The 24925-nt window shown below is 54.8% G+C and overlaps 2 protein-coding genes across 7 annotated transcripts in view; both read right to left on the minus strand.

Moving 5' to 3' along the window:
- TMEM101 (transmembrane protein 101) overlaps window positions 1–24925 on the minus strand; it is a 121720-nt gene that overhangs the window by 79777 nt on the left and 17018 nt on the right. The gene's annotated exons all lie outside the window — the stretch shown is intronic.
- The window catches only part of HDAC5 (histone deacetylase 5), a 47056-nt gene that overhangs the window by 2892 nt on the left and 19239 nt on the right, over window positions 1–24925 (minus strand). For 2 of the 6 annotated variants that reach the window (XM_050763060.1, XM_050763059.1), the window contains exons 4-20: window positions 12454–12713; window positions 12186–12357; window positions 11963–12077; window positions 11555–11685; window positions 11260–11406; window positions 11051–11163; window positions 10580–10711; window positions 10151–10373; window positions 7589–7800; window positions 6607–6891; window positions 5698–5863; window positions 4137–4270; window positions 3349–3469; window positions 2585–2634; window positions 2320–2427; window positions 1533–1588; window positions 1353–1440 (exon numbers count right to left, since the gene is read on the minus strand). In XM_050763060.1, coding sequence (XP_050619017.1) covers window positions 1353–1440; window positions 1533–1588; window positions 2320–2427; window positions 2585–2634; window positions 3349–3469; window positions 4137–4270; window positions 5698–5863; window positions 6607–6891; window positions 7589–7800; window positions 10151–10373; window positions 10580–10711; window positions 11051–11163; window positions 11260–11406; window positions 11555–11685; window positions 11963–12077; window positions 12186–12357; window positions 12454–12713 — 2513 coding nt within the window. Of the gene's footprint in view, window positions 1–1352; window positions 1441–1532; window positions 1589–2319; window positions 2428–2584; window positions 2635–3348; window positions 3470–4136; window positions 4271–5697; window positions 5864–6606; window positions 6892–7588; window positions 7801–10150; window positions 10374–10579; window positions 10712–11050; window positions 11164–11259; window positions 11407–11554; window positions 11686–11962; window positions 12078–12185; window positions 12358–12453; window positions 12714–22143; window positions 22194–23958; window positions 24075–24925 lie in introns of all 6 variants that reach the window. The other 4 variants (XM_050763063.1, XM_050763062.1, XM_050763064.1 and 1 more) reach the window with 3 other exon arrangements.

Genomic DNA, 24925 nt, shown 5'->3' on the forward strand with positions numbered 1-24925 from the left:
GAAAACATTAAGGCTAGTAGGGAATTTAAAACAAGCAGATAAGATTCTTCTTTTTTTTTTTTTGAGACCGAGTTTCGCTTTTGTTGCCCAGGCTGGAGTACAGTGGCACGATCTTGGCTCACTGCAACCTCTGCCTCCCAGGTTCAAGCGATTCTCCTGCCTCAGCCTCCCAAGTAGCTGGGATTACAGGCACCCACCACCATGCTCGGCTAATTTTTTTTGTATTTTTAGTAGAGATGGGGTTCACCATGTTGGCCAGGCTGGTCTCAAACTCCTGACCTCAGATGATCCACCCACCATGGCCTCCCAAAATGCTGAGATTACAGGTGTGAGCCACTGTATCCGGCCTTTTTCTTTCTTTCTTTTTTTTTTTTTTGAGACAGTCTCACTCTGTCATTGAGGCTGGAGTGCAGTGACATGATCTTGGCTCATTCCAACCTCCACCTCCCAGGTTCAAGCAGTTCTCCTGCCTCAGCCTCCCCAGTAGCTGGGATTACAGGCTCCCGCCACCACACCTGGCTAATTTTTTTGTATTTTCAGTGGAGATAGGGTTTCACCATGTTGGCCAGGTTGGTCTCAAACTGCTGACCTCAAGTGATTCACCCACCTTGGCCTCCCAAAGTGCTGGGATTACAGCCACTGTGCACCACCACAAGCACAGAAGATTCTGAAGGAGGATCCAACATTTACATGAATTTTTAAGCCAGAATTGGGCTTCCAAGAGATTTTGTCCTTCCTGAGGCTTGCTCCTGGCTACTTCCCCAGCTTACAGAGAGTGGCGTGTGCCTCTGCCTCCACCATTAGGAACAGGGTTTGAGAAGCACTCATGGTAGCAAGAGCAGAGTGCTGGGAACAAGAGGCCTGGTCTGAAACCCAGTGCCGACATCCCCAGCTGAGTGGCCTTGGGTAAGTCATGCAACAACACCTTCATTCACAGAAATGGACAACCTCGTTCTTACTACTCGAGGTGGCCATAAAGTACTCATTGGGTTCCTGGTATATAGTCTGCTCCCAATTGTAGGAGGTGGGAGGAAATATCGGCTACTAGCACTGGCAGCGGCGTCACTACTGTTCAAGGTAGGAAATCCCCTTCGTTGTTTGAAGCTGCAACGTGAGGGCCAAGATGGAACAGGAGCTAAATGTCTTTCATAGTTGAGGAGAGCGCCCTGTTGGAATGTGACATTAGTCATCCAGCAGGAGCCCCAGCGCCCTTCCTTCCGCACCCGCACCGGGCACCCGGACGAGGATGACTGGGCTGCTTGGAGGTGGGGCTGGGGGAGGGGACTTCCTGAAGGCTGACCCTGGTCCCAGCTCTACCCGCCCCTGCCCAGCCCCACCAGCTCACTGCCTACCCAGTCCACGATGAGGACCTTGCCCACGTTCAGCTTCTGCTGTAGGAGTTTTGCAGTGATGGCTACAGAGTTGAAGAAGCAGAATCCCCTGAGGAGGGGAGAGAAGGGCGGGAGGTTAGCCTCAGCATGACGTTTGCAAGAGACAGAAAGGGGCGAGGGCAGAGAATCTAGGGCACTCACATGGCTGTGGATTCCTCGGCATGGTGTCCTGGCGGCCGGATGATGGCAAATCCATTCTGAAGAGGTGCAGGCCAGGCAGAAGTGAGGGACAAGATCCAGGCAGGAAGGCCGTGGAAGGGGTGGCACAGGACAGAAGCACAAGCCAGGCAAGGAAGTGAACACAAACCAGAAAAGCAGATCTATATGTTCAACGCACAGTTTTGTTGGGGTTTGTTTGTTTGTTTATGGTTTTTTTTGGAGACAGGGTCTTGCTTTGTCACCCAGGCTGGAGTGCAGTGGTGCGATTACGGCTCACTACAACCTTGGCCTCCCAGGCTCAGAAAATCCTTCCACCTCAGTCTCCCAAGTAGCTAGGACTGCAAGCACATGCCACCACTCCTGGTTAATTTTTTGTAGAGACAGCATTTCACTATGTTGCCCAGGCTGGTCTAGAACTCCTGGGCTTGAGCTATCTGCCCACCTCGGCCTCCCAAAGTGTTGAGATTATAGGCATGAGCCACTGTGCCCAGCCTCAATGGACCATTCTTAATGCCAACCATGAGGCTTGAGCAGGCAGACAGTATTTCTGCCTCGAGACACCCACGAAAGCAACTGGGCATTAGTGTCTTTTTGTTGGTCCTTCAGAAACCTGAATCCCCAGCTGATAACTCCTTCCTACCCTGGTGCCTGAGAGTTGAGCTTGCAAAGGACAGTGCCTCACTGAAAGGATCTCAAGGCTGCCCCTGTCCTCTGCCTCTGAGGAGCAGGACCATGCCAAGGGGCACCGAAGTCACAAGCACACGCTCACCTTGAGCTCTCCTGCAGCCACCTTGAAGGCCAGCTCCAGCAGGCAGCCCACCGCCATGCGCACAGCACTGGAGGAATGCATCTCATTCCAGACGGTGTCACTGTCCACCTGCAGGGCAGGAGAGCAGGTTTCAGCGTGCCCCCTGTAGGGGGAGGGCAAGAACAGGGAGGGCACCTGGACAGTGGGCCAGTGACTGTGGCAGTCAGGGAAGAGACAGAGCTATGAGAGCCACCCACCCACCCCCACTGCTGCAAGCCCTACTCACCCCGATTCCCCCACAAGGCAGCACAGCATACATCTTCTGGCTGATGGGGCCTGCAGGGAAGAGGGATAGAGCTACTCTAGAAGTGGCCTTGGGCAGATCACCTGAGGTCAGGAGTTCGAGACCAGCCTGGACAACATGGTGAAACCCCATCTCTACTAAAAATACAAAACTTAGCTGGGCGTGGTGGCACACACCTGTAAACCCAGCTACTCGGGAGGCTGAGGTAAGAGAGTCGCTTGAGCCTGGGAGACGGAGGTCACAGTGAGCCGAGATCGCACCACTGCACTCCAGCCTGGCCAACACAGCAAGACTGTCTCAAAAAAAATAAAAATAAAAATAAAAAACGAAGTGGCCTCAACTACCCCGGCTACAGGCTTAGCCACCAAAAATGAGGGCTCAGACCCGAGTACAAGACAGGCCTCTGCAGCCCACACCAGTTGGGAGCTGTCAATCCCCTGTCCTTGAGAACACCCTACTTCTGGGGGCAGATGGCAGGGAGAGAGGAGCATGATAGGCCGGGGGATGGGGAGGAGCAAAGCAGTCCCCCCAACCGAGCACTTTCATCCTCCTGCACCGTGCCCCACAGCATGCTCTAAGTTAGTGGCGCCCTCTGGAGGTGTGTGACGTGGTAATTGTGCCACCTCTGCAGCACTAATGCCCTGCCTGTGCCCATGGGGACAACCCTCCTAACCTGGCCAGGCGGTCCTCCTGAGAGCCCCCATCCCACCCTGACATTGGACATGCCCGCCCATGTGCCAGCTCACCAAGCAACTTCTTGTTGTCCAGCTTCTGCCGGTTGAGGGGGCTGGTCCCATACAGCAGGGTGTGGTATTCAGAGTGCACTGTCTGGATCTCATCTAGCGTGGCTTTGCGACCCCGGATTCGCTGCCAGGAGGATCAGTAAGAGGGGTCACACAAAGGCGCAGCTCTCTCAGACCCTTTTTTTTTTTTTTTTTTTTTTTTTTTGAGACGGAGTCTCACTCTGTCGCCCAGGCTGGAGTGCAGTGGCACGATCTCGGCTCACTGCAACTTCCACCTCCTTGGTTTAAGCGATTCTCCTGTCTCAGCCTACTGAGTAGCTAGGACTACAGGCGCATGTCACCACGCCCGGCTAAGTTTTGTATTTTTAGTAGAGACGGGGTTTCATCATGTTGGTCAGGCTGATCTCGAACCCCTGACCTCGTGATATGCCCGCCTTGGCCTCCCAAAGTGCTGGGATTACAGGCGTGAGCCACCGCGCCTGGCTCTCAGACCCTTTCTGCCCCATAGCCAGGGGTACACAGAGTCATTTCCTGGCCTCAGGAGATCCAAATATTTTTCAGAAAGTAGATCCTGGCTCCGTCATGACCTTACTCCCAGATCCTCCCTGACTCAGCTGGGGACCATGGGGGAAAACAGGCTGCAAAGGATGGAACACGGGGTGGTGGGAGAACTGGCCCCGAAGTCTGGGGCTGAAGAGAGGATGAGGAAGAAGCATGAAGAGAGGCTTCTCTAATGGGGAAACAAAGGCTGAATTTAAGTTGAGGGCCAGAGGAAGGAGGGGCTCCCTTACCTCGCACTTGCTAAGCAGGCCTGTCTCCTGCAGCCGGGACCAGATGCTCTGGATCCGGCCAGCATGCTCAGGGTGCACGTGTGTGTTCCCGCACATGCACTGGTGCTTCAGCATGAACGTGTCGTAGACCACACCTGCGCCACAGACCTATGTGTCAGCCAGCACTGCTCTGGGCCCCGGGTCCCAGTGTGGCTACCATGATCCTCAGCAGAGCTCATGGAGCTCTCTCCAACCCCCAGGTCCAAACACCTCCCCGTGGCCACTGCAGCCACCCTCCCACACACCTGCACCCTCTCCTCTCCAGCTTTTTTTTTTTCTTTGAAACAGGGTCTCATTCTGTCACCCAGGCTGGAGTGGAGTGTGCAGTGGCGCTATCATGGCTCACTGCAGCCTCAACCACTGCCCCCACCACCCTGGGCTCAAGCGATCCTTCCACCTCAGCGTTCTGAGTAGCTGGGACTATAGGCGCTACCACATCTAGCGTTTTTTTGGTTTTTGTTTTTTTTTTTTTGAGACAAAGTCTTGCTCTGTCGCCCAGGCTAGGGTACAATGGCACGATCTTGGCTCACTGCAACCTCTGCCTCCTGGGCTCAAGCAATTCTCCTGCCTCAGCCTCCCAAGTAGCTAGGATTACAGACATGTGCCACCACGCCCGGCTAACTTTTGTATTTTCAGTAGAGATGGGGTTTCACCATGTTGGCCAGGCTGGTCTTGAACTCCTGACCTCAGGTAATCTGCCCGCCTCAGCCTCCCAAAGTGCTGGGATTACAGGCGTGAGCCACCGCGTCCAGCCTATTTTTTTTTTTTTTAAATAGACGGGGTCTCACTATGTTGCTCACGTTGGTCTCAAACTCCTGGGCTCAAGTGATCCTCCCACTTTGGCTTCCCAAAATGCTGGGATTACAGGTGTGAGTCACTGCACCTGGCTTTTCCTCTCCAGCCTTTGCCCCCTCTCGACTCCTCCTGAAATTCCTTTGCTCCATTACTGCCTGTCAGAAGCTTCCCTGCTACACAAGCCCCAGTAAGGCTGCCCTGGACACCCGCATGGGTCTGATCTCTGCCAGCTGTGCCTCCTTGGCTGCACCCTTCTCATAGCACCTCCTGCTTTCCCCCTCCTGCCAAACCCCTATGTCTTACTCCCCACTGGTTATACAGGCCCACCCTCAGGCACATCTGTGTCCCCGCAGAGCCCAGCCTGTGGCAGCTTCATGGGGAAGAGGACTCTGGTCTCATCCCAGACCTCACAGGGAGAAGGAAGGGAAGGTGGAAGGTCAGGGCCCAATAGAAACAGCAGGCTCTCTCTACCCAGCACTTCAGGCTGTGGGGCAGTCCTTCCCTCAGCGGGGTGAGAAAGATGCTACCCACTCTCCCAGCTGAGGCAGAAGGCCCTGCCACTACCACGAACAGCTCTGGGGAACTGGGAGAGAACAAAAGCCTGTGTCCCCTCCTTTCAGGGTGCCTAAGGGGCCCCAGCAGCCTCTTCCCCCTGCCCATGGGGCAGACACCACGCACAGGCCCTCTGGTGCCTGGTAGAAGGACATAACAAGTGGTGGGGGCTCACCTGTGGTGAAGAGGTGCTTGACGGGCTGGTCTGGGGGGCTCTTCATGCCCCCAGGGGCAGCAGGGGAGGACTGGGTGCGGCCCAGGGCCTGGTGGGGCACAGTGGCCAGGCTGAGGGGCGCCTGGTACACCTGCAGCGGCTGCAGCGGCTGGGCATCTGAGAACAGCTGCAGGGGAGGAGAGTGGGAGGGGGCCTGGGTCAGACTCAGCCAGGACAGGGGTGAGGGCAGGCCCTGTCAGGGCCTCCAGAGGGGCCCCAATCCAGACCTTTTCTTCCAAGTCTCCTCCTTCCCCCACCTCCTCCCACTTGCTCCCTCTAGGGACAGGAGACACATCTCCTGAGACAGGGAGGGATGGGGGAGATGTGATGAGTCACATCAAAGAGTAGCATTGAGGTAAGAGGCTGGGAGGGGCGGGGGCGGGGTGGGGGCGGTATGAGTCAGGCCTGGAGGGCTCGGCTGTGTCCGCAATGAATGGAGTGCCAGCTAGGCGTGAGGCAGACAGTAGTAACAGCGGGGGCGTGTGTGTACACACACGCACAGGCACGCACAGGGACCGACGCACAGCCGGCCCTACGCAGGCAGAAACGCAGATACACACAGGCCACGTGTGCACACGTGCACACCCGCACATGCACACACACACAGACACACATGCAGAGAGGCAGGCCAGTATCACAGAGACAGGGAGGGAACTGGCAGCCCAGGAGACACAGCTCTGAGATCAACACAAACAGCTCCCACTTCTCCCCACTGGCCTCCTTCCCACTCCCCTTTTGCTCTCTACAGAAAGCTGCTCCTGCACAGCCTGGAAACTGCAGATGGGGGAGAGGGAAAGACAAGGGCAAAGGCACGGGTGGGGAAGGACAGAGGGGTGGTGACTAAGGGCTGGGACCAGAGACGGGGCTCACTTTTTTGTAACCAGCACCAGGCTCCTCCGAGTCGGGCCCCTCCTCAGCACCACTCTCGCCCTCCTCGTCCTTGACCTGGATGCAATCCTCCTCCTCCTCCCCATCCTCTTCCTCCTCCTCCTCCTCCAGGTCTTCCTGTGTGCTCTCACTCTCTGTGGAGCCCTCCCGGGGCATGGTCAGGGCTCCCTCCCCCAGCAAGGCCTCCTGCTGCTCTGTCAGCTCCTCTTCTGTCTCCTCAGGGTGGGTGGTGGGCTGCCTGGGCAGCTCCCCTGTCTTGGTGAGGATCTGGTAACAGAATATGGGGGCACATCAGCTGGGAGTTGGGGAGCAGCTGTGCAGCCTGTAACCCAGAACAGTCTATCCTTCCCTCCCTCCCTTCTTCCAGGCAGAGCTTCTATGTGAGTTAGAAAAAGGCAAGGTGGCTCCTCTGAGAGGAGGACTTTTTTCTTTTTTCTTTTTTTTTTTTTGAGAAAGAGTCTCCCTCTGTCGCCCAGCCTGGCATGCAGTGGCGCAATCTCGGCTCACTTTAACCTCCGCCTTCCCGATTCAAGAGATGCTCCTGCCTCAGCCTCCCCAGTGACTGGGATTACAGGCGCATGCCACCACGCCCAGCTAATTTTTGTTTTTTTTTTGAGAGGGTCTCGCTCTTGTCACCCAGGCTGGAGTGTAACGGTGTGATCTGGGCTCAGTGTAACCTCCATCTCCCAGGTTCAAGCGATTCTCCTGCCTCAGCCTCCTGAGAAGCTGGGATTATAGGTGTCTGCCACCACGCCTGGCTAATTTTTGTATTTTTAGTAAAGACAGGGTTTCACCATGTTGGCCAGGCTGGTCTCGAACTCCTGACCTGAGGCGATCTGCCTGCCTCAGCCTCCCAATCAAGCGCGAGCAACCATGTCTGGCCTGAAAGGACACGTGCCAGCCTGGTGCTCTCCTGTGTCTTGCCCCCACCACAGCCCCAGGCCATTCGCCTTTCCAGGCTCACCTTGCCCAGCTGTAGCTGCTGCTGCTTCTGCTTCTCCAGGAACTGCTGGTGCTGTTGTTGCATGACCAGCTGCTGCAGGGCCTGGGGACTCTGCGGCAGCGGTGAGGACTGAGTGCGGCTCAGGGGCCGATGCCGCGGGAGCTTGCCCACCGTCCGCATGCTGGTGGCCACACGTTCACCCGTCACTAGTGGGGACTGCCCGTGGAGTGGCACTATGGAGTTAGGGGTGATGACTAAGCATCATTGTCAGGGCACCTGACTGCACCCCCCCCGACCCTGCATCTTCCCCCCATAACCCCCTCTGGAACATCACCACCTACATACTCAGGAAAAAACCTGGGGGACCTGGAGCACCCTCCACCCAAACCTGAGCTCCGTTCTCCCTCTTCCCCATGAATGAAGAGTTTCACAGCTCTAAGACACCGCCTCCAGCAAGTCTTCCTGGATTCACCATCTTTTCCCTTCAATTTGCTTAACTGAATAAACTGAGCACACAGTAGTCTTGAGCCCTCTGAGTGAACAATGAATGACTTGTTCTCCCTAAGTGCAACAAGGCCTCGCTGATCAGGGACCCCGTGGATCCCGCCAGGCTAGGAAGCCCTGGGGCCAGGATCATGTATCTTTCAAGCAGAACCTCTTCTGGTGCCAACAGGTACTTAAGGGCTGTCTAAAGCTGTGCTGTCCAATCCCATAGCTACTATTACATGTGACTACTGAGCCCTTGAACACAGCCTATCTAAATTGAAATGTGATACAAGTGTGAAGTATACACTAGATTTCAAAGGCTTAGTATGAAACAAAAAGCAAAGTATCTCATTGGTAACTGCATATTGGCCAGGCACAGTGGCTCACACCTGTAATTCCAGCACTTTGAGAGGCCAAGGCGGGAGGATGGCTTGAGCCCAGGAGTTCAAGACCAACCCAGGCAGCTGAGTGCAGTGGCTCACACCTGTAATCCCAGCACTTTGGGAGGCTGAGGCAGGTGGATCACTTGAGGTCAGGAGTTCATGACCAAGTTGGCCAACATGGTGAAACCCCGTCTCTACTAAAAATACAAAAATTAGGCCAGGCGCAGTGGCTCACGCCTGTAATTCCAACACTTTGGGAGGCCAAGGCGGGTAGACCACCTGAGGTCAGGAGTTTGAGACCAACCTGGCCAACATGGTGAAACCTCGTCTCTAATAAAAATACAAAAAATTAGCCAGGCGTGGGGGCACACACCTGTAATCCCAGCTACTTGGGAGGCTAAGGCAGGAGAATCGCTTGAACTTGAGAGGCAGAGGTTGCAGTGAGCCAAGATCTTGTCACTGAACTCCAGCCTGGGCAATAAGAGTGAAACTTTGTCTCAAAAAAAAAAAAAAAAAATTAGCTGGGTGTGGTGGCACACGACTGTAGTCCCAGCTACTCAGGAGGCTGAAGCAAAAGAACCGCTTGAACCCAGGAGGTGGACGTTGCAGTGAGCAGAGATCCCGCCACTGCACTCTAGCCTGGGCGACACAGTGAGACTCTGTCTCAAAAAAAAAAAAAAGGGTGCAGTGGCTCACGCCTGTAATCCCAGAACTTTGGGAGGCTGAGGCAGGCAGATCGCCTGAGGTCAGGAGTTCGAGACCAGCCTGGCCAAGATGGTGAAACCCCAGGTCTACTAAAAATACAAAAATTAGCCAGGTACGGTGGCAGGCGCCTAAAATCCCAGCTACTTAGGAGGCTGAGGCAGGAGAATTGCTTGAACCTGGGAGGTGGAGGTTGCAGTAAGCCAAGATCGCACCACTGCACTCTAGCCTGGGCGACAGAGCGAGACTGTCTCAAAAAAAAGAAAAAAAGACCAGCCTGGGCAACACAGCAAGATCCTGTCTCTACAAAACTTTAAAAATAGGAAGAATAACTGCACGTGTATTACAGAAATTATAATATTCTGGATATACTGAGTTAAATATATGTGGTGAAATTAATTCCACTTGCTTTTTTTTTTTTTTTTTTTTTTTGAGACGGAGTCTCACTCTGTTGCCCAGGCTCGAGAGCAATGGCGCAATCTTGGCTCACTGCAACCTCTACCTCCTGGGTTCAGCGATTCTCCTGCCTCCAGCGATTCTCCTGCCTCAGCCTCCTGAGTAGCTGTGATTACAGATGCCCACCACCATGCCCAGCTAATTTTTGTATTTTTAGTAGAGATGGGATTTCACCATGTTGGCCAGGTTGGTCTCAAGTTCCTAACCTCAAGCAATCCACCTGCCTTGGTCTCCAAAGTGCTGGGCTCACAGGCATGAACCACTATGTATGGCTCTACTTGCTTCTTTTTACATTTTTTAATGTGGATGCTAGAAATTATGTACGTAGATTGTGTTGTTTCTACTGAACAGCACTGCTCTGGGATGTGAACTCCAAGATGGCAGCAGATTTTGTCAAGAACAGTGCCCGGCATCCTGTAGGTATCCCATGTTTCCAGAATGTGGAAGAAATCACCGATGCTGTTGATTCTGCTAAAGGGAACTGTGACAGGGCTGGAGAGTATCCCTGACTATTGGTCCTGAGCCCCCTCCCTTGCACAGCTGCCTGTCCACTCACCAGCAATGAGGGTGCTCTGCTGCCGGGCCTGCTCCAGCAACAGCACATGCTGCAGCAGGGAGGCATGCCCGTGGGGGCTCCCGTCGCCCTCCAGTGCCACGCCCAGCAGGCAGCCAGGGATAGAGGATGTGCTCATGAACTTGCCCGTCAGCGTGCCACCCTGCCGCAGGGACTGGAGGGCCTGCCTCTCGGCCTCCTGCTGTGTCGACAGCTTCGGGGAGGCCTGGGGGGTGAAGGGAGGGGCTTATACAGCCTCAGTCCTGCCAACTTTGGACCAGCATCCCCATCTACCCACTATCTACCCCCCAGCTCTGGGTAGGGCCAACCGATCTCCCTTAGGGCCTTGGAAGGGGAAAACCCCAGCTGGGGGCATGCAGGACCTATGACCTCAACACTAGAGGAAAGATGGGGTATGTGCCCTGTACTTACAGTGAGGTGTGAGTTGGTGACAGTGACCGTGGCCTGCAGCCCTAAGGAGATGTTGGGCAGAGAAGGAGACGTGTAGAGGCTGAACTGGTTGGGGGAGCTGTCCAGAGGGAGGGCTCGGTGCTGGGGGAGCATCTGGGGAGCAGTGAGAAGAGACAGGAATGAGAGTGCGCAAAGGGAGGCAACAAGGGAGGGCAACCTGGGGCCAAGACCAAGTTCTCTGAATGGTGCCCAGTTCCCTCTACCCTGAGCTCCCACTGAGGGAGACTGAGCCATCAGGGCTCTTCATAGTCCTGTGGGACAAATTCCCCTTTGATGCAACTAAGTCCAAGCAAGGACCCTCCAGCCTATTCATGTGGGCAGAGAAGTCTCTGCTGGGCACTCAGGCAGACAGACTGGAAGGAGCTGCACTCTTTCTTCCATGGGAAGGAGCAGCTCTGTCCCCGCCCCACCAGCCCTCAGCCAGGCCTGTACCTCGGTGGGGATGTTGGGGACTGAGCCAGTAAAGCCATTCTCAGCGATGGTGCTGTGGGAGCTGTTGGGAGAGCTGGGGCCGGAGCCGGGTGCGCTGTTACACACGGACGACGCTATAGGAGAAGTGGCTGTCACCTGGGCCTGCTCTGAACTATCCCCCACCCCCGATTCCCAGACCCTCAGAACCAGTACATGAGAGCAGCCCTTACCCCCAGGCCCGGCACCTGTGATCTCAACAGCTCTTTTCTTAAAGGTGCTAATAACAGTCCCATCCTTGCGACGCAGGAGGGGACTGCTTCTCCGCTCGGCCACCTTCTGTTTTAGCCTTGAACGCACTTTCAAGTTGGGTTCAGAGGCTGGAGAGAAGGTAACCGAGGTTCAGATACACGCACAGCAGCACACATCTGCAGTCGAGCCCACTGTGGTCAGGGCTGACACTGCCACAAGCCCACCTCTGCCTCCCGGGAGCCATATTCTGGGAGGCCAGGTGGGGGACTCACTTACCTGTTTTGCGGAGGGGGAAGTCATCTCGACTGTCGTAGGGCCCAGGCAAAGGCAGTTTGTAGGAGGGAGGCGTCCCAGGGGGGCCGCTCTGGGGAGGGGAACTCTGGTCCAAAGAAGCATGGTGGGCTCCCCTGGGGGTGGGGGTGGGGATGGAAGCAGATCTAAGTTATCGCCCAGCCTGCTGTGCCACCTGGCAATCTACATTTATGAAAAATCGTTTGTATATAGGAAGAGGACATGGATCTCGGGGAAAGAATGAGGAAATAAACCAGGGATGGAGGTCCTGCCTCTAAGGAGAGATTGCAGGGCCCATATATGGGCACGGGGCAGAAGCCCCTTGCCATCCTATAGCCAGGCAGCCCCTGAGCAGCTCACCTATGCCCACCCGTGCCTGCCCAGGGCCATTACCAGCATTTGGGGTGCTGTGGGAGGGAATGGTTGAGGCCGCCTGGTGTGGGCTCCTTTGACTTCGACAAGAGGAATTCCTGGAGCCTCAGCTTTACCTCGGTGCTGGCAATGGCACCTGCAGGACAGGGCACAACTGACCTGGCTGCTTAGGGCCAGACCCCACCATGGCAGGGGCAGGCGTCATGGGTGGGGCCCTAGGAGGTCCCAGGACTCCCCGCCTTACTCTCTTTGCTCTTCTCCTTGTTCCGCAGGATGAGCAGCTGCTGCTCCAGCCGCTGCTTCTCCAGCTCTTCCTGCCGCTGCTGCTCCCGCTGCCGCTGCTGCTCCAGCTCCTGCTGCCGCTTGGCTGCCAGCATCTCCTGCTGCTGCTTGGCTGCCAGCATCTCCTGCTGCTGCTGCAGGGGCATGGGGAGGGAGGCAGGAGTGAGCCAGGCCTGGGCGGGGGGCGGGGGGCGGAGGCCTGGGAGGCCCCCCGCACCCCTCTCGCTCACCTTGAGGTGCTTCTGTAGCTGGACCTCATGCTGCCTTGTCAGGTGGTCATGCTGTTTCTGGAACTCAGCGAACAGGAGCTGCTTCTGCAGCTGCTGCTGCTGCTTGAGCGCCAGGAGCTCCTGCTGCAGTTGCTGCTCCCGCAGTGTGGGATCCACAGAGCCCACCAGAGCACCCCGTAGCTCCACAGGGCTGGGGCTGCCTCCACCCCCACCCCCCATGGAACTGGGCATGGCTCTTGGCAGCACCGGCTTCACCTCCACTGTGGGCAGAAGAGACAGGAAGGAGTTAGTGGGCCCAGCCCCAGACTCCAGTTGTGCCTGAGGCCCAAACGCTACCAGGCAGGATTCTAGGAGACCCAAAGAGATCAGAGACAGAGGGGAAATCAAATCCCTCTGCTCCATGGATGCAACATTTTACCTTAATTAAATGAGGCTGAAGCCATGAACTTCAATAGGAAAATATAGGCCAAGCACGGTGGCTCACATCTAGAATCTCAGGTTACCTTGGGAGGCTGAGGCAGGCAGATCACCCGAGGCAAGGAGTTCAAGACCAGCCTGGCCAACATGGCGAAACCCCCTCTCTACTAAAAATACAAAAATTAGCTGGGCATGATGGTGCACACCTGTAATCCCAGCTACTCAGGTGGCTGAGGCATGGGAATCTCTTGAACCCCGAGAGGCAGAGGTTGCAGTGAGCCAAGATCATGCAACTGTACTCTAGCCTGGGTGACAGAGCAAGACTGTCTCCAGGGAAAAGAGGAAAAAAAAAAAAAAAGGGCCGGGCATGGTGGCTCATACCTGTAATCCCAGAACTTTGGGAGGCTGAGGCGGGCAGATCACGAGGTCAGGAGATCAAGACCACCCTGGCTAACACAGTGAAACCCTGTATCTACTAAAAACAAAAAAAATTAGCTGGGCGTGGTAGCACATGCCTGTAGTCCCAGCTACTCAGGAGACTGAGGCAGGGACCTGGAGGCGGAGGTTGCAGTGAGCCAAGATTGCACCACTGCACTCCAGCCTAGGTGACAGAGTGAGACTCCGTCTCAAGAAAAAAGAAAACATGCATAAGCATGAAGCTGTACCTGACAGATTGTGAGTACTCAACACATTTTTTATGTGTGTGTGTATATATACATATGTATGTGTATCTCTCTACCTATATATATATATATATCAGAGACAAGGTCTTGCTCTGTCGCCCAGGCTGGAATGCAATGGCATGATCATGGCTCCTAATAGCCTCGACCTCAAGCAACTCTCCCACCTCAGCTTCCCGAGTAGCTGGGACTACAGGAGCATGCCAATGCACCAGGCTAATTTTTAAATCTTTAGTAGAGACAGGGTCTCACTATGTTGCCCCGGCTGGCCTTAAACTCCTAGGCTCAAGCGATCCTCCCACCTCAGCCTCCCAAAGTGCTGGGATTATAGGCGTGAGCCACTGCCCAGCCTTCAACACATAATATTGTCATTGATAGTCAACATCTCTGGGCATTTTACAAGAATGACTCATTTAAATGTCATGGTTACCTGTGACTTAGATGCTATTATTACCCCATTTTACTGATGAGGAAACTGAGATTTACAGAAGTTTAAGTAGCAACCAGACACAGCTAGGTGATCAAAGAACCAGAATATGAGTCCAAATCCTAAGCTTTTAACCACTGTGCCCACTCCTATTTCTCAACACCGTGCCCCGTGCAAAGCCTCATACTAGAAGAGAAACTCAGGCACAGAGGTTGGTTCTAGGACTGACAGTGCCCTTGGTAACCCCAGGAGAGGCTGGTGGAGACCTTCTGGATATCTCTACCCTCTGTCCCCTTCTGGGGCTTCATCCCTATCTGGGGCACACTGGGCAGGAGAGAGAGAGGCTGTGGGAATGGGAGTGGGGTGGGAACAGGAGGCCTTGGTGAAAGCGGGTGCAGGGCTGCACCAAGCCAGGGACAGGAGGGGGCTGGGAGTCAGACTCGCTTCCTTTGCTGGATTATCTCCTTTCAACAGTTTTATTGTAATTACCCTGAAAATGCCGCTATATATAGAGTGAGCCAAACAGCAGCTGTGCCTGGGGGGAGGGGGAATGAGAGGATGGGCGGGCAGGCAGCAGGGAGGAGGTGGGAGGAGGAGACAGGAAAGGAAAGGGAATCAGACAGGAAGAAGGGTAACGGCAGGGGGAGGGCGGGAGCTTCGGCAGATCTCTCAGAACTCTGGTCCTAGGGAGAACTGGCTGGGGAGAGGAAGGCTGCTGGCGAGGGGAAGGCAGTGGAGGACCTGCTGGGTTCCAAGACCTTGGGTCCAGGCCCCACATGAACACTGGGCCGAGCGGCTTGAGGTCCCAATGGGCTTATGGGAAGGCTAGGTCTCCACTTCTTTGTCCCTACACACGGTTCTCGGGTCACTGCATGTCACTCTCCACCACTGCCCTGTGGTTGCCAGGACAACTGGGCAAACACCACACCAGCAGGGAGCCCCAAGCACAGCCCACGCCCCACAAAGCCTCCAGCCAGGAAGGGGAAGGCAGGATACCACTGCCTGGGAAGGCGGAAGTGAGAGAGGCAGGGCCAACCCATTCCTGTTTCTCTTCTACTTCTTTCTCCAAAGAAAGCCCTCACTCTCCTCGCTACAGCCCAGAGAGGTCACGAGGGGCTGGGAATGCTCCTGTGGCAAAGTGGACCACTCCAGTCCAGGCCTGGGAAGAAAGGACCCCCCAAATCCTTCTGGCTACCAGTATCTCCTGCCCTCATGAGCTGGCCTCTCTCCAGATCACCCCCCAGCATTAAGAGGCGAGAGAGGGGGGGAAAAAAAGTTTTTTTGTTTTTTAATATTTTGAGACAGAGTTTCGCTCTTGTCACCCAGGCAGGAGTGCAATGGCACGATCTCGGCTCACTGCAACCTCTGTCTCCTGGTTTCAAGCAATTTTCCTGCCTCGGCAGGCACCCACCACCAGGCCCAGCTAATTTTTGTATTTTTAGTAGAAACGGGGTTTCACCATGTTCGTCAGGCTGGTCTCGAACTCCTGACCTCAGGTGATCCGCCTGCCTCGGCCTCCCAAAGTGCTGGGATTACAGGTGTGAGCTACCACACCCAGCCGAAAAATTTTTAAAGAGAAAAGAGGGAGGTGGGAGGTAGGAGGTGGCAAAGGGTAGGCTAAGAGAGGCCCCCACACCTGCTGAGATGGGTCTGGATCTCTCCAGAGAACCTAGCACTGAATGGGTGTCAACAAGGCAGGAGCAAGGCCTGCTGGAGGCCAAGGCCACGCCACCCGCATGCCTAGAGTATGGCCTCTGGAACCCCCTGCAGGCAGGGTGGGGTGGGAGAAGGTAAAGGGTGAGCACCACCATGTGGCAGTCCCCACCAGCCTCTTCTCCCCCAAGCATGGCTGGGAACATTCCTTTGTGGTTTTCCCGCCAGCCGTACTGACGACTCTGTGGCCACAAGGCCAGAGTCACATGTGCAGAAGTGGCCAGATGTGGCCAGAGGGTGGGGTTACACATACTCATCCTCCTTCCCAACCCATGTCCTGCCCCAGCACCAGGCGGAAGGGTCCTTGGAAACTGCAGACGGCCTTCCTGGAGGTAGCCAGCCACGGTCCACGATGGTGGCAAGGAAATGGCAGCCAGCGCAGGTCTCCCCAGCCCGTGAAGTGTTCAGCAAGGCCCTGAGCTGGCCGGAGGGTTATCTGTTCTTAGTCAAGGCTGGCTTGGCCCGTGGCACTCTGATCACTCAGCCAAGCGACGGACGGGCTTCAACCTGCTGCTCCCGGCAATGCCGGGGTTGTAGGAGCAGGATGCCAGCCCGCCTGCCCAGAGAAGGGCAGGGGTCCAAGCACTCCTGGCTCCCAGCAGATAACCCTGCCTAGGGCTGGAACTGTCGCCAGCAGTACTGGCTTCCCTTGCAGGAGCCCTGCAGAGAGCACATGGGCTCAGGCAAGGGGAATCTCCCACCAGACTGTCACTGCCACTGCAGCAGCAGAGATGTTAGGCCCGGAGCTGCAGTGGGAGCCACTATTGGTATGCAGGTGGCAGGGCAGGCAGAGGGCTCTGCCATGCAGCCTCGTTCCCATGCAAACGGGAAGCACAGGCGACTACAGAATATTAATTTGCAGGGGCTGCAGGGCCTGGGTGGTATGCAGCACCCCAAGGGTTTGCCAGGTAGCAACCTGCTCCACCCAAAGTGGAAGGGGCCATGGCTGCTCTGCCTGAGTCAGGGAAAGGAGGGGCATGGAGCCCCATGAATAGAGTCTGCCCAGGCACAGACCCTGGAGCCGGGCTGGCCTTGAACTCTCTCAAGGATCTGTGCCCTCTGCCAGCCTGGCATGAGCAGAGCAGGTGGCAGCAGCTGCCATCAGCACCAAGCACCTGGGTGTGTCATGATAGGAAGAGGCTCTTGGCCGCCTCCTGGTGGACCTAGGAAGGCTGGGGAACCTCTGGGGAAAGAAGAGGATAGATGGGCTTGGGCGAGGTGGCTCATGCCTATAATCCCAGCACTTTGGGAGGCTGAGGTGGGCGGGATCACCTGAGGTCAGGAGTTCAAGACCAGTCTGGCCAACGTGGTGAAACCCCATCTCTACTAAAAATACAAAAATTAGTTGGGTGTGGTAGTGGGCACCTGTAATCCCAGCTACTCATGAGGCTGAGGCAGGAAGAATTGTTTGAACCCAGGAGGCAGATGTTGCAGTGAGTATAGATCATGCCACTACACTCTAGCCTGGCATGTAGCCTGGGTGACAGAGTGAGACTCTATCTCAAAAAAAAAAAAAAAAAAAAAAAGAGGGTACACAAAGGCACACTGTTCCCTAAGAGGACAGGCCAAGAGCTCTGGCTAGCAAAGAGTCTGAGTGAAAGGCCAGGCAGAGGGCGCGGTGGCTCAAGCCTGTAATCCCAGCACTTTGGGAGGCCGAGACGGGCGGATCACGAGGTCAAGAGATCGTGACCATCCTGGCTAACGCAGTGAAACCCCGTCTCTACTAAAAAAAATACAAAAAACTAGCCGGGTGAGGTGGCGGGCGCCTGTAGTCCCAGCTACTTGAGAGGCTGAGGCAGGAGAATGGCGCAAACCCGGGAGGTGGAGCTTGCAGTGAGCTGAGATCCGGCCACTGCACTCCAGCCTGGGCGACAGAGCGAGACTCCGTCTCAAAAAAAAAAAAAAAAAAAAAGAAAGGCCAGGCAGAGCCGGGCACAGTGGCTGTAATCCCAGCACTTTGGGAGTCCGAGGCGGGTGGATCACTTGAGGTCAGGAGTTCAAGACCAGCCTGGTCAACAAGGAGAAACCCCATCTCTACTAAAATTACAAAATTAGCTGGGTGTGGTGATACATGCCTATAATCCCAGCTACTCGGGAGGCTGAGGCAGGAAAATCACTTGAACCCGGGAGGCAGAGGTTGCAGTGAGCCAAGATCACGCCATTGCACTCCAGCCTGAGCAACAAGAGTGAAACTCTGTCTCAAAAAGAAAGAAAAGAAAAAAGAAAAAGGAAAAGAAAAGAAAGCCAGGGAAAGGGTCACAGGGGAGGACAAGGCCCTGGGTCCTTCCCTCACCTGCCAGGGTCTCACTCTGATAGGAATCAAGAGGCCAGCAAAGCCACCTCCTGCGGAGGTCAGAGGCAAGGCTCCGGGGGAAAGCCCTGGGCCCCCCACCTGGCTCTATACTTTCCTCTTTCCCGGGACTGAGAACCTTCCTTCTCCTGGGAGTGGCGGCCTCAGGAACCAGCAGCAACACCATCCTGACCTCTGGTTTTCTGCAGGATTGACCACCCTGCCTCCATGGGAAGTCCCAGCCTGGGTTGCTGGGTAGGTGGGGCTATGTGTTTCTTTTTTTTTTTTTGAGACAGAGTCTCGCTCTGTTGCCCAGGCTGGAGTCCAATGGCGCAATCTTGGCTCACTGCAAGCTCCAACTCCTGGGTTCACGCCATTCTCCTGCCTCAGCCTACTGAGTAGATGGGACTACAGGCGCCCACCATCACGCCTGGCTAAGTTTTTATATTTTTAGTAGAGACGGGGTTTCACCGTGTTAGCCAGGATGGTCTCCATCTCCTGACCTCGTGATCCGCCCGCCTCAGCCTCCCAAAGTGCCAGGATTACAGGCGTGAGCCACTGCACCCAGCCTTGGGGCTGCGTGTTTCTAGCCATGCGAGGGGCCAGGAAAATAGCAAGTTCTGGCTCAGGAGCTGCCCTGCCCAGCTCATGAGCACAAGTGGCCATGGGCAGTGCACCACCTGAGTGACACTTCTTTCCCATCCCGCTGGGCCTGCCTCCTCTTCAGGAACCCTATCAGCCCAGTGGGGGCTTCTGGGGTAGATTCAGGCAGCATGAGGGAGAGCCTGGTCCTCTGGGGGAGATGATGTAGGTGCTCGCGGGGCAACCCCTGAGACTACTGCCAGCACAGCCTTAGTCTAAAAAAACGGTGTCCAAGCAAAGAGACACTGCCTCCAAACAGACAAGTGGCTCTGGGCCATGAGGGACAGGTTTCAGCAGTGCCTTGGGAACAAAAGTTCACAGTAAAAAACAGATCTAGCTTCCCAAGAGCAAGGCCAAGCCTTCCCCCTGCTCTGAACACACCATGAGCTGCACCCCAGGTCCAAGCCCCCTCTCAAGAGACAGCATCTCCAACTCAAGAATCCCTGTGACAAGAACCCTGGCCAGCAAGGAAATGGGACCTTTAGTTCCCCCTAGATAAGCCCTCGGGGGAGGCAGCTGGCACAGTGTGGACCTGCCTGGCAGACCCAAGAGGCTTAGCACCTGGCTCTAAAAGACCCTGCTCCATAAAATAAATATAAAAACAAGACCAGGCGCGGTGGTTCATGCCTGTAATCCCAGCACTTTGGGAGGCCGAGACGGGCGGATCACGAGGTCAGGAGATCGAGACCATCCTGGCTAACACGGTGAAACCCCATCTCTACTAAAAAATACAAAAAAACTAGCCGGGCGAGGTGGCGGGCGCCTGTAGTCCCAGCTACTCGGGAGACTGAGGCAGGAGAATGGCGTGAACCCGGGAGGTGGAGCTTGCAGTGAGCTGAGATCCGGCCACTGCACTCCAGCCTGGGCGACAGAGCGAGACTCCGTCTCAAAAAAAAAAAAAAAAAAAAAAAACAAGACCAGGCGCGGTGGTTCATGCCTATAATCCCAGCACTTTGAGAGGCCAAGGCGGGTGGATCACGAGGTCAGGAGTTTGAGACCAGCCTGGCCAACATGGTGAAACCCCATCTCTACTAAAGGTACAAAAAAACCCAAATTAGCCGAGCATGGTGGCCCACACCTGTAATCTCAGCTACTTGGGCAGCTGAGGCAGGAGAATCGCTTGAACCCAGGAGGTGGAGGTTGCAGTGAGCCGAGATCACGCTATTGCATCCAGCCTGGGCAACAACAGGGCGAGACTCCGTCTCAAAATAAATAAATAATTTTTTTTCCTTTTTTTGGGACGGAGTCTTGCTCTGTCACCAGGCTGGAGTGCAGTGGCACCATCTTGGCTAACTGCAACCTCCGCCTTCTGGGTTCAAGCGATTCTCCTGCCTCAGCCTCCTGAGTAGCTGGGACTACAGGCACGTGCCACCATGCCCACCTAATTTTTTGTATTTTTAGGTAGAGATGGGGTTTCACCATGTTAGTCAGGATGGTCTCGATCTCCTGACCTCGTGATCTGCCCACCTCGGCCTCCCAAAGTGCTGGGATTACAGGCGTGAGCCACCAGGCCCGGCCTAAAATAAAATTAATTTTTAAAAAGACTCTGCTCCGGCCGGGCGCGGTGGCTCACACCTGTAATCCCAGCACTCTGGGAGGCCGCAACAGGCGGATCATGAGGTCAGGAGATCAAGACCATCCTGGCTAACACAGTGAAACCCCGTCTCTGCTAAAAAATACAAAAAATTAGCCAAGCGAGGTGGCGGGCGCCTGAAGTCCCAGCTACTTGCGAGGCTGAGGCAGGAGAGTGGTGTAAATCCAGGAGGCGGAGCTTGCAGTGAGCCAAGATTACGCCACTGCACTGCACTCCAGCCTGGGCGTCAGAGCGAGACTCCGTCTCAAAAAAAAAAAAAAAAAAAAGGCCCTGCTCCAGGAGCCACCAGCCCCAGAAAGCTAGGAGGAGGGGAGGGGACCCAAGGGGCATAGGGTACAAGGCACGGGGCATTATTACGCCATTTGGAATGTCTATACAGGACATAAATGAGGTCCGTGCAGACACTCCCTGGATCTGAGGAGCTGCCTTCACAAGAGAAGAGTGAGTGAAAGGGACCTTGGAGATCATCTGTTTCAATACCCTCAAGACACAGGTGAGGAAACCAAGCCTCTTAAAGAGGCTGCTCTGCAGATGATCCTACCAGCTAAGCAGCAGCAAAACAGGAATCTGAACCCAGGTGTCCTGACTCCCGGCACAGGGAGGTTCCCTCTGAACACACACGTGTGCAGTCTGGTTCCCATGTGGGGGGTGTCTTATGTGCTCAGTGTAAGCCAGCCCTGGGACAGGTTAGGGTCTCAAAAATAATAGAGGAGATGAGGTAGGCGGAGGGGAGCAGGGGAGGTTGTACCGGGGCTGGTGTTCAACTTTGTTCCTGAGCCCCCTTCTCTCCTTGGGCTAAAATCCCTTCAGGGAGGAAGACCACAGACCAGGTGGTCCCCAGTATTTACAGAAAACAAAGCCTCCTCTCAGAACCCCACGAAGCCCCCGAGGCCAGAATGGTTCCTGTGCTCTAGGAGCACAAACTGTGGACCCGCACTGACAGGCCCAGCACATAAGGCTGTGTAGGTTGCATATTGCACATGGGCTCTCATCTAAAGGGGTGAGTTGGGGCTGAAACCTAACCCAAGCTCCAATCGCCAGGCCACGCACACTGGCATGAGGACGTATCTACCCAGAAGGGCCACCTTTTAAAAATCTGCACAAAGAAGCTTTTATGTGGATTAGCAATGTTCCTACCCAGAGACCTGAGTTCAAATTCCAGCTCTCACTCTGTGACCTTGTGCAGGTTCCCTTTTTCTTTTTTTTTTTTTTTGACAGAGTCTCACTCTGTTGCTAGGCTGGAATAGTGCAGTGGTGCGATCTCGGCTCACTGCAACCTCCACTTCCCGGGTTCAAGCAATTCTCCTGCCTCAGCCTCCTGAGTAGCTGGGACTATAGGCGCGCACCACCACACCCAGCTAATTTTTATATTTTTATAGTACAGATGGGGTTTCACCATGATGGGCAGGATGGTCTTGATCTCTTGACCTCGTGATCTGCCTGCCTCGGCCTCCCAAAGCGCTGGGATTACAGGCATAATCCACCACGCCCGAGCAGGTTCCCCCTTTTTTTTTTTTGAGACGGAGTCTCTCTCTGTGGCCCAAGCTGAAGTGCGGTGGGGTGATCTTGGCTCACTGCAACCTCCACCTCCCGGGTTCAAGTGATTCTCCTGCCTCAGCCTCCTCAGTAGCTGGGACTACAGGCACATGCCACTATACCTGGCTAATCGTTTGTATTTTTAGCAGAGACAGGGTTTCACCGTGTTAGCCAGGATGGTCTCTATCTCCCGACCTCAGGTGATCTGTCCACCTTGGCCTCCCAAAGTGTTGGGATTACAGGCGTGAGCCACTGCACCCGGCCCAGGTTCCCTTGTTTTAAGAGACAGCCCTGGGTAACTGGCCTACCCTTGGAGGGCAGAATCTCCCACCAGCACCCAGGCCCTCAGGACCTCCCTCACCAGGCTGGGGAGTCAGCAGCTTCTAATTACCTTGTTCTGTCTCTTGGAGATTGGGGAAAGGCTCTTGTTCCTGTCTTGGCCTGAGGGAGTTTGGAAGGAGGCGGAGAACAGCATTTCACACCCTGAGCCCATGACGCTGTGACACCAATGACCCCTCCCCACCAAGGACAGTTTCCCATGATCTATTTCTGTGCTCTTGTGTGACTAGTGAGGCCAATTTAGGCTCAACAGGTTCTACCACAATTCAGATACTATTTCCACATAGGCAAGCTGGGTCTGACTCTCACCTAGCAATTTTCACAATTCCTTAAGTAACACAAGTGATCACACATCACATAGTGGTTAAGAGCAAGGGCTCTGGAGTGAGAGGACGCTGGGGGTTCAATTCAGGCACCCCCCTTCCTAGGGCAAGGCACGGAGTACCACCCTGCGCTCCATGCAGACATCTATAAACTGGGAGGCAGAAGAGCACCCACCTGCCAGGGTAGTTAGGCTCAGGAGAATGTACACAGAGGAGCTTGGCACAGAGCCTGGGAAGATCAAGAGGTGCCAGGCAGGGCTATTATTAACGGCTCCTAGTATTTCTTGTGTCCTGAACTCTTTCGGCAATCTAGTGAAGCCTGTGGACCACTTCTCAGAATGTTTTTTTTTTTTTTTTTTTGAGACGTAGTTTCGCTCTTGTTGCCCAGGAGTGCAATGGCATGATCCTGGCTCACTGCAACCTCTGCCTCCCAAGTTCAAGTGATTCTCCTGCCTCAGCCTCCCAAGTAGCTGGGATTACAGGCGTACACCACCACGCCCATCTAATTTTGTATTTTTAGTAGAGATGGGATTTCACCACATTGGCCAAGCTGGTTTCAAACCCCTGACCTCAGGTGATCCGCCTGCCTCAGCCTCCCAAAGTGCTGGGATTATAGGCATGAGCTACCACGCCTGGCCTTCTCAGGATGTTTCTAAAGTGCATAAAATCGGTCAGGTTCAGTGGCTCACACCTGTAATCCCAGCACTTTGGGACCCTGAGGTAGGAGGATCACTTGAGGTCAGGAGTTCAAGACCAGCCTGGCCAATGTGGTGAAACCCCATCTCTACTAAAAATACAAAAATTAACCAGTGTGGTCTCACATACTCGGGAGACTGAGGCAGGAGAATTGCTTGAACCCAGAAGCGGAGGTCGCAGCGAGGTGAGACTGCACTACTGCACTCCGGCCTGGGCAACAGAGCGAGACTCTGTCTCAAAAAAAATAAAAATAAAAATAAATAAAAAATAAAGCGCATAAAATGAAATACTTAGAATTCCCAAATCTTTTAAGTGGGGCCAACTTCACAGACCACCTGGATTCTAAGGGTGCCAGCCTCAGACTCCCACCAGAGGGAAGTCTTAGCACTCATTTCAGACTGTCTGAATGTCACTCTGTGGTCCTGTCACAAACAAAGCCCTTCTGTGGGTCACACACAACACAAGCCGGTGCAGCCAGTAGCTAGGTGTCAGTGCCAGAGGAGGAATCTCTGAGAGCTGCCTCCTTCCCACTCCCGCACTTCCAGGCCATCTCACCTGCCTCACTACCTCCAGGAAGGGCCACTCTGTGCTCTGTGGCTCAGGCCACAGCTGTGGGATCCCTTTTGTCCCTCAAAAACATTACTTAGCACAGATGAGCACAAGTTTTGGGCCTTGCTCTCGGGGCCCCCAGCTGCAAGCAGTCCAAAATTCTTCCCTGGGCTCTAACGTCACTGAGCCCCACTGCAGGTGAGGCTCTCTCCCCAGTTCTATTCCACATCCTCCTGGGTTGAGGACATGGGAGGCCCTAAGCCCCTCTTCCCACAAAGCAGATACAATGTGAAACTGACCTCAGAGACCCTTAGAGTGTCAGGGAAGGAAGGGCCTGAAGATCAGCAACTCAATTCCCCCAGTTTTCAGAGGAGGAAAGTGAGGCCAGAGAAGGAAGAGACTTGTCCAAGGTCACCTGGAAAGGAGATGGAGGACCCAGGGCTTAATACCAGCTCTTCCGGCTCTCTGTCTGCTCCCCACTAAAAAACAGAAGGGGAAACACTAAGGCCCGGTCTCAAACTGAACGAGAGAGATGCAACAAGGGGTCAAACTCTGTATTAAGGATCCAGAGGTCTAGACAAGGACACCTGGTTGGTCCCCAGAACATCAGAGCCCAGGAGTGCAGGGGAGAATGGGATCAAGTGCAGGGAACCCCCAGAAACCTTGAGGCAGACTGTGACTCTGAAGGACCTTAAGCTCGGGATGCAGAGCCCTGATGGTGGGCACAAAGCATCTCTCACTGGCACAAATAGAGTTAGCAGTTGATCCTGGGATGCTCTCTGGGGAAGCAGACTCACATTTCCCAGTCCAGCCATTTCTGGCATATACCTGGGTACAAAGCTACAGGTAAGTAAAAGGCACACTAACCATTCAAAGTCTGCAGCTGTTGCTAGGACTGTTTGCTCCACACCTGGGGGAGAATGGCAGGGGCTCCAGAGCAGATCCGCCTCCACTCCCCAAGCACAGCACAGCCCTGGGTGTCCAGCAGGGTGCCCTGCCCACCTGGCGGCTTGCCATAATCCCCCATTCCGCTGGGGTTTAGACACCTGCTCCCTGGTGGCTGGAAACATCCTTTCTCCCGACTAACAGGCAGCTGGGAGTTGGATTCACCTCTCTCTGGGGCGACAGCCTCCCTCCTCCTGTATAGGCCCTTCTCCCAGGAGTCCCAAGACCCACCAAGGCCTTCCAGGGATGCTGAGGATATCCACTGGCTGACTGCTGGGCCCTGTGACCCATGTCCACACAGCTCTTACTCCAAGGATGGGC

Source organism: Macaca thibetana, chromosome 16, assembly GCF_024542745.1.
Source record: "Macaca thibetana thibetana isolate TM-01 chromosome 16, ASM2454274v1, whole genome shotgun sequence".
NCBI classification, from domain to species: Eukaryota; Metazoa; Chordata; class Mammalia; order Primates; family Cercopithecidae; genus Macaca; species Macaca thibetana.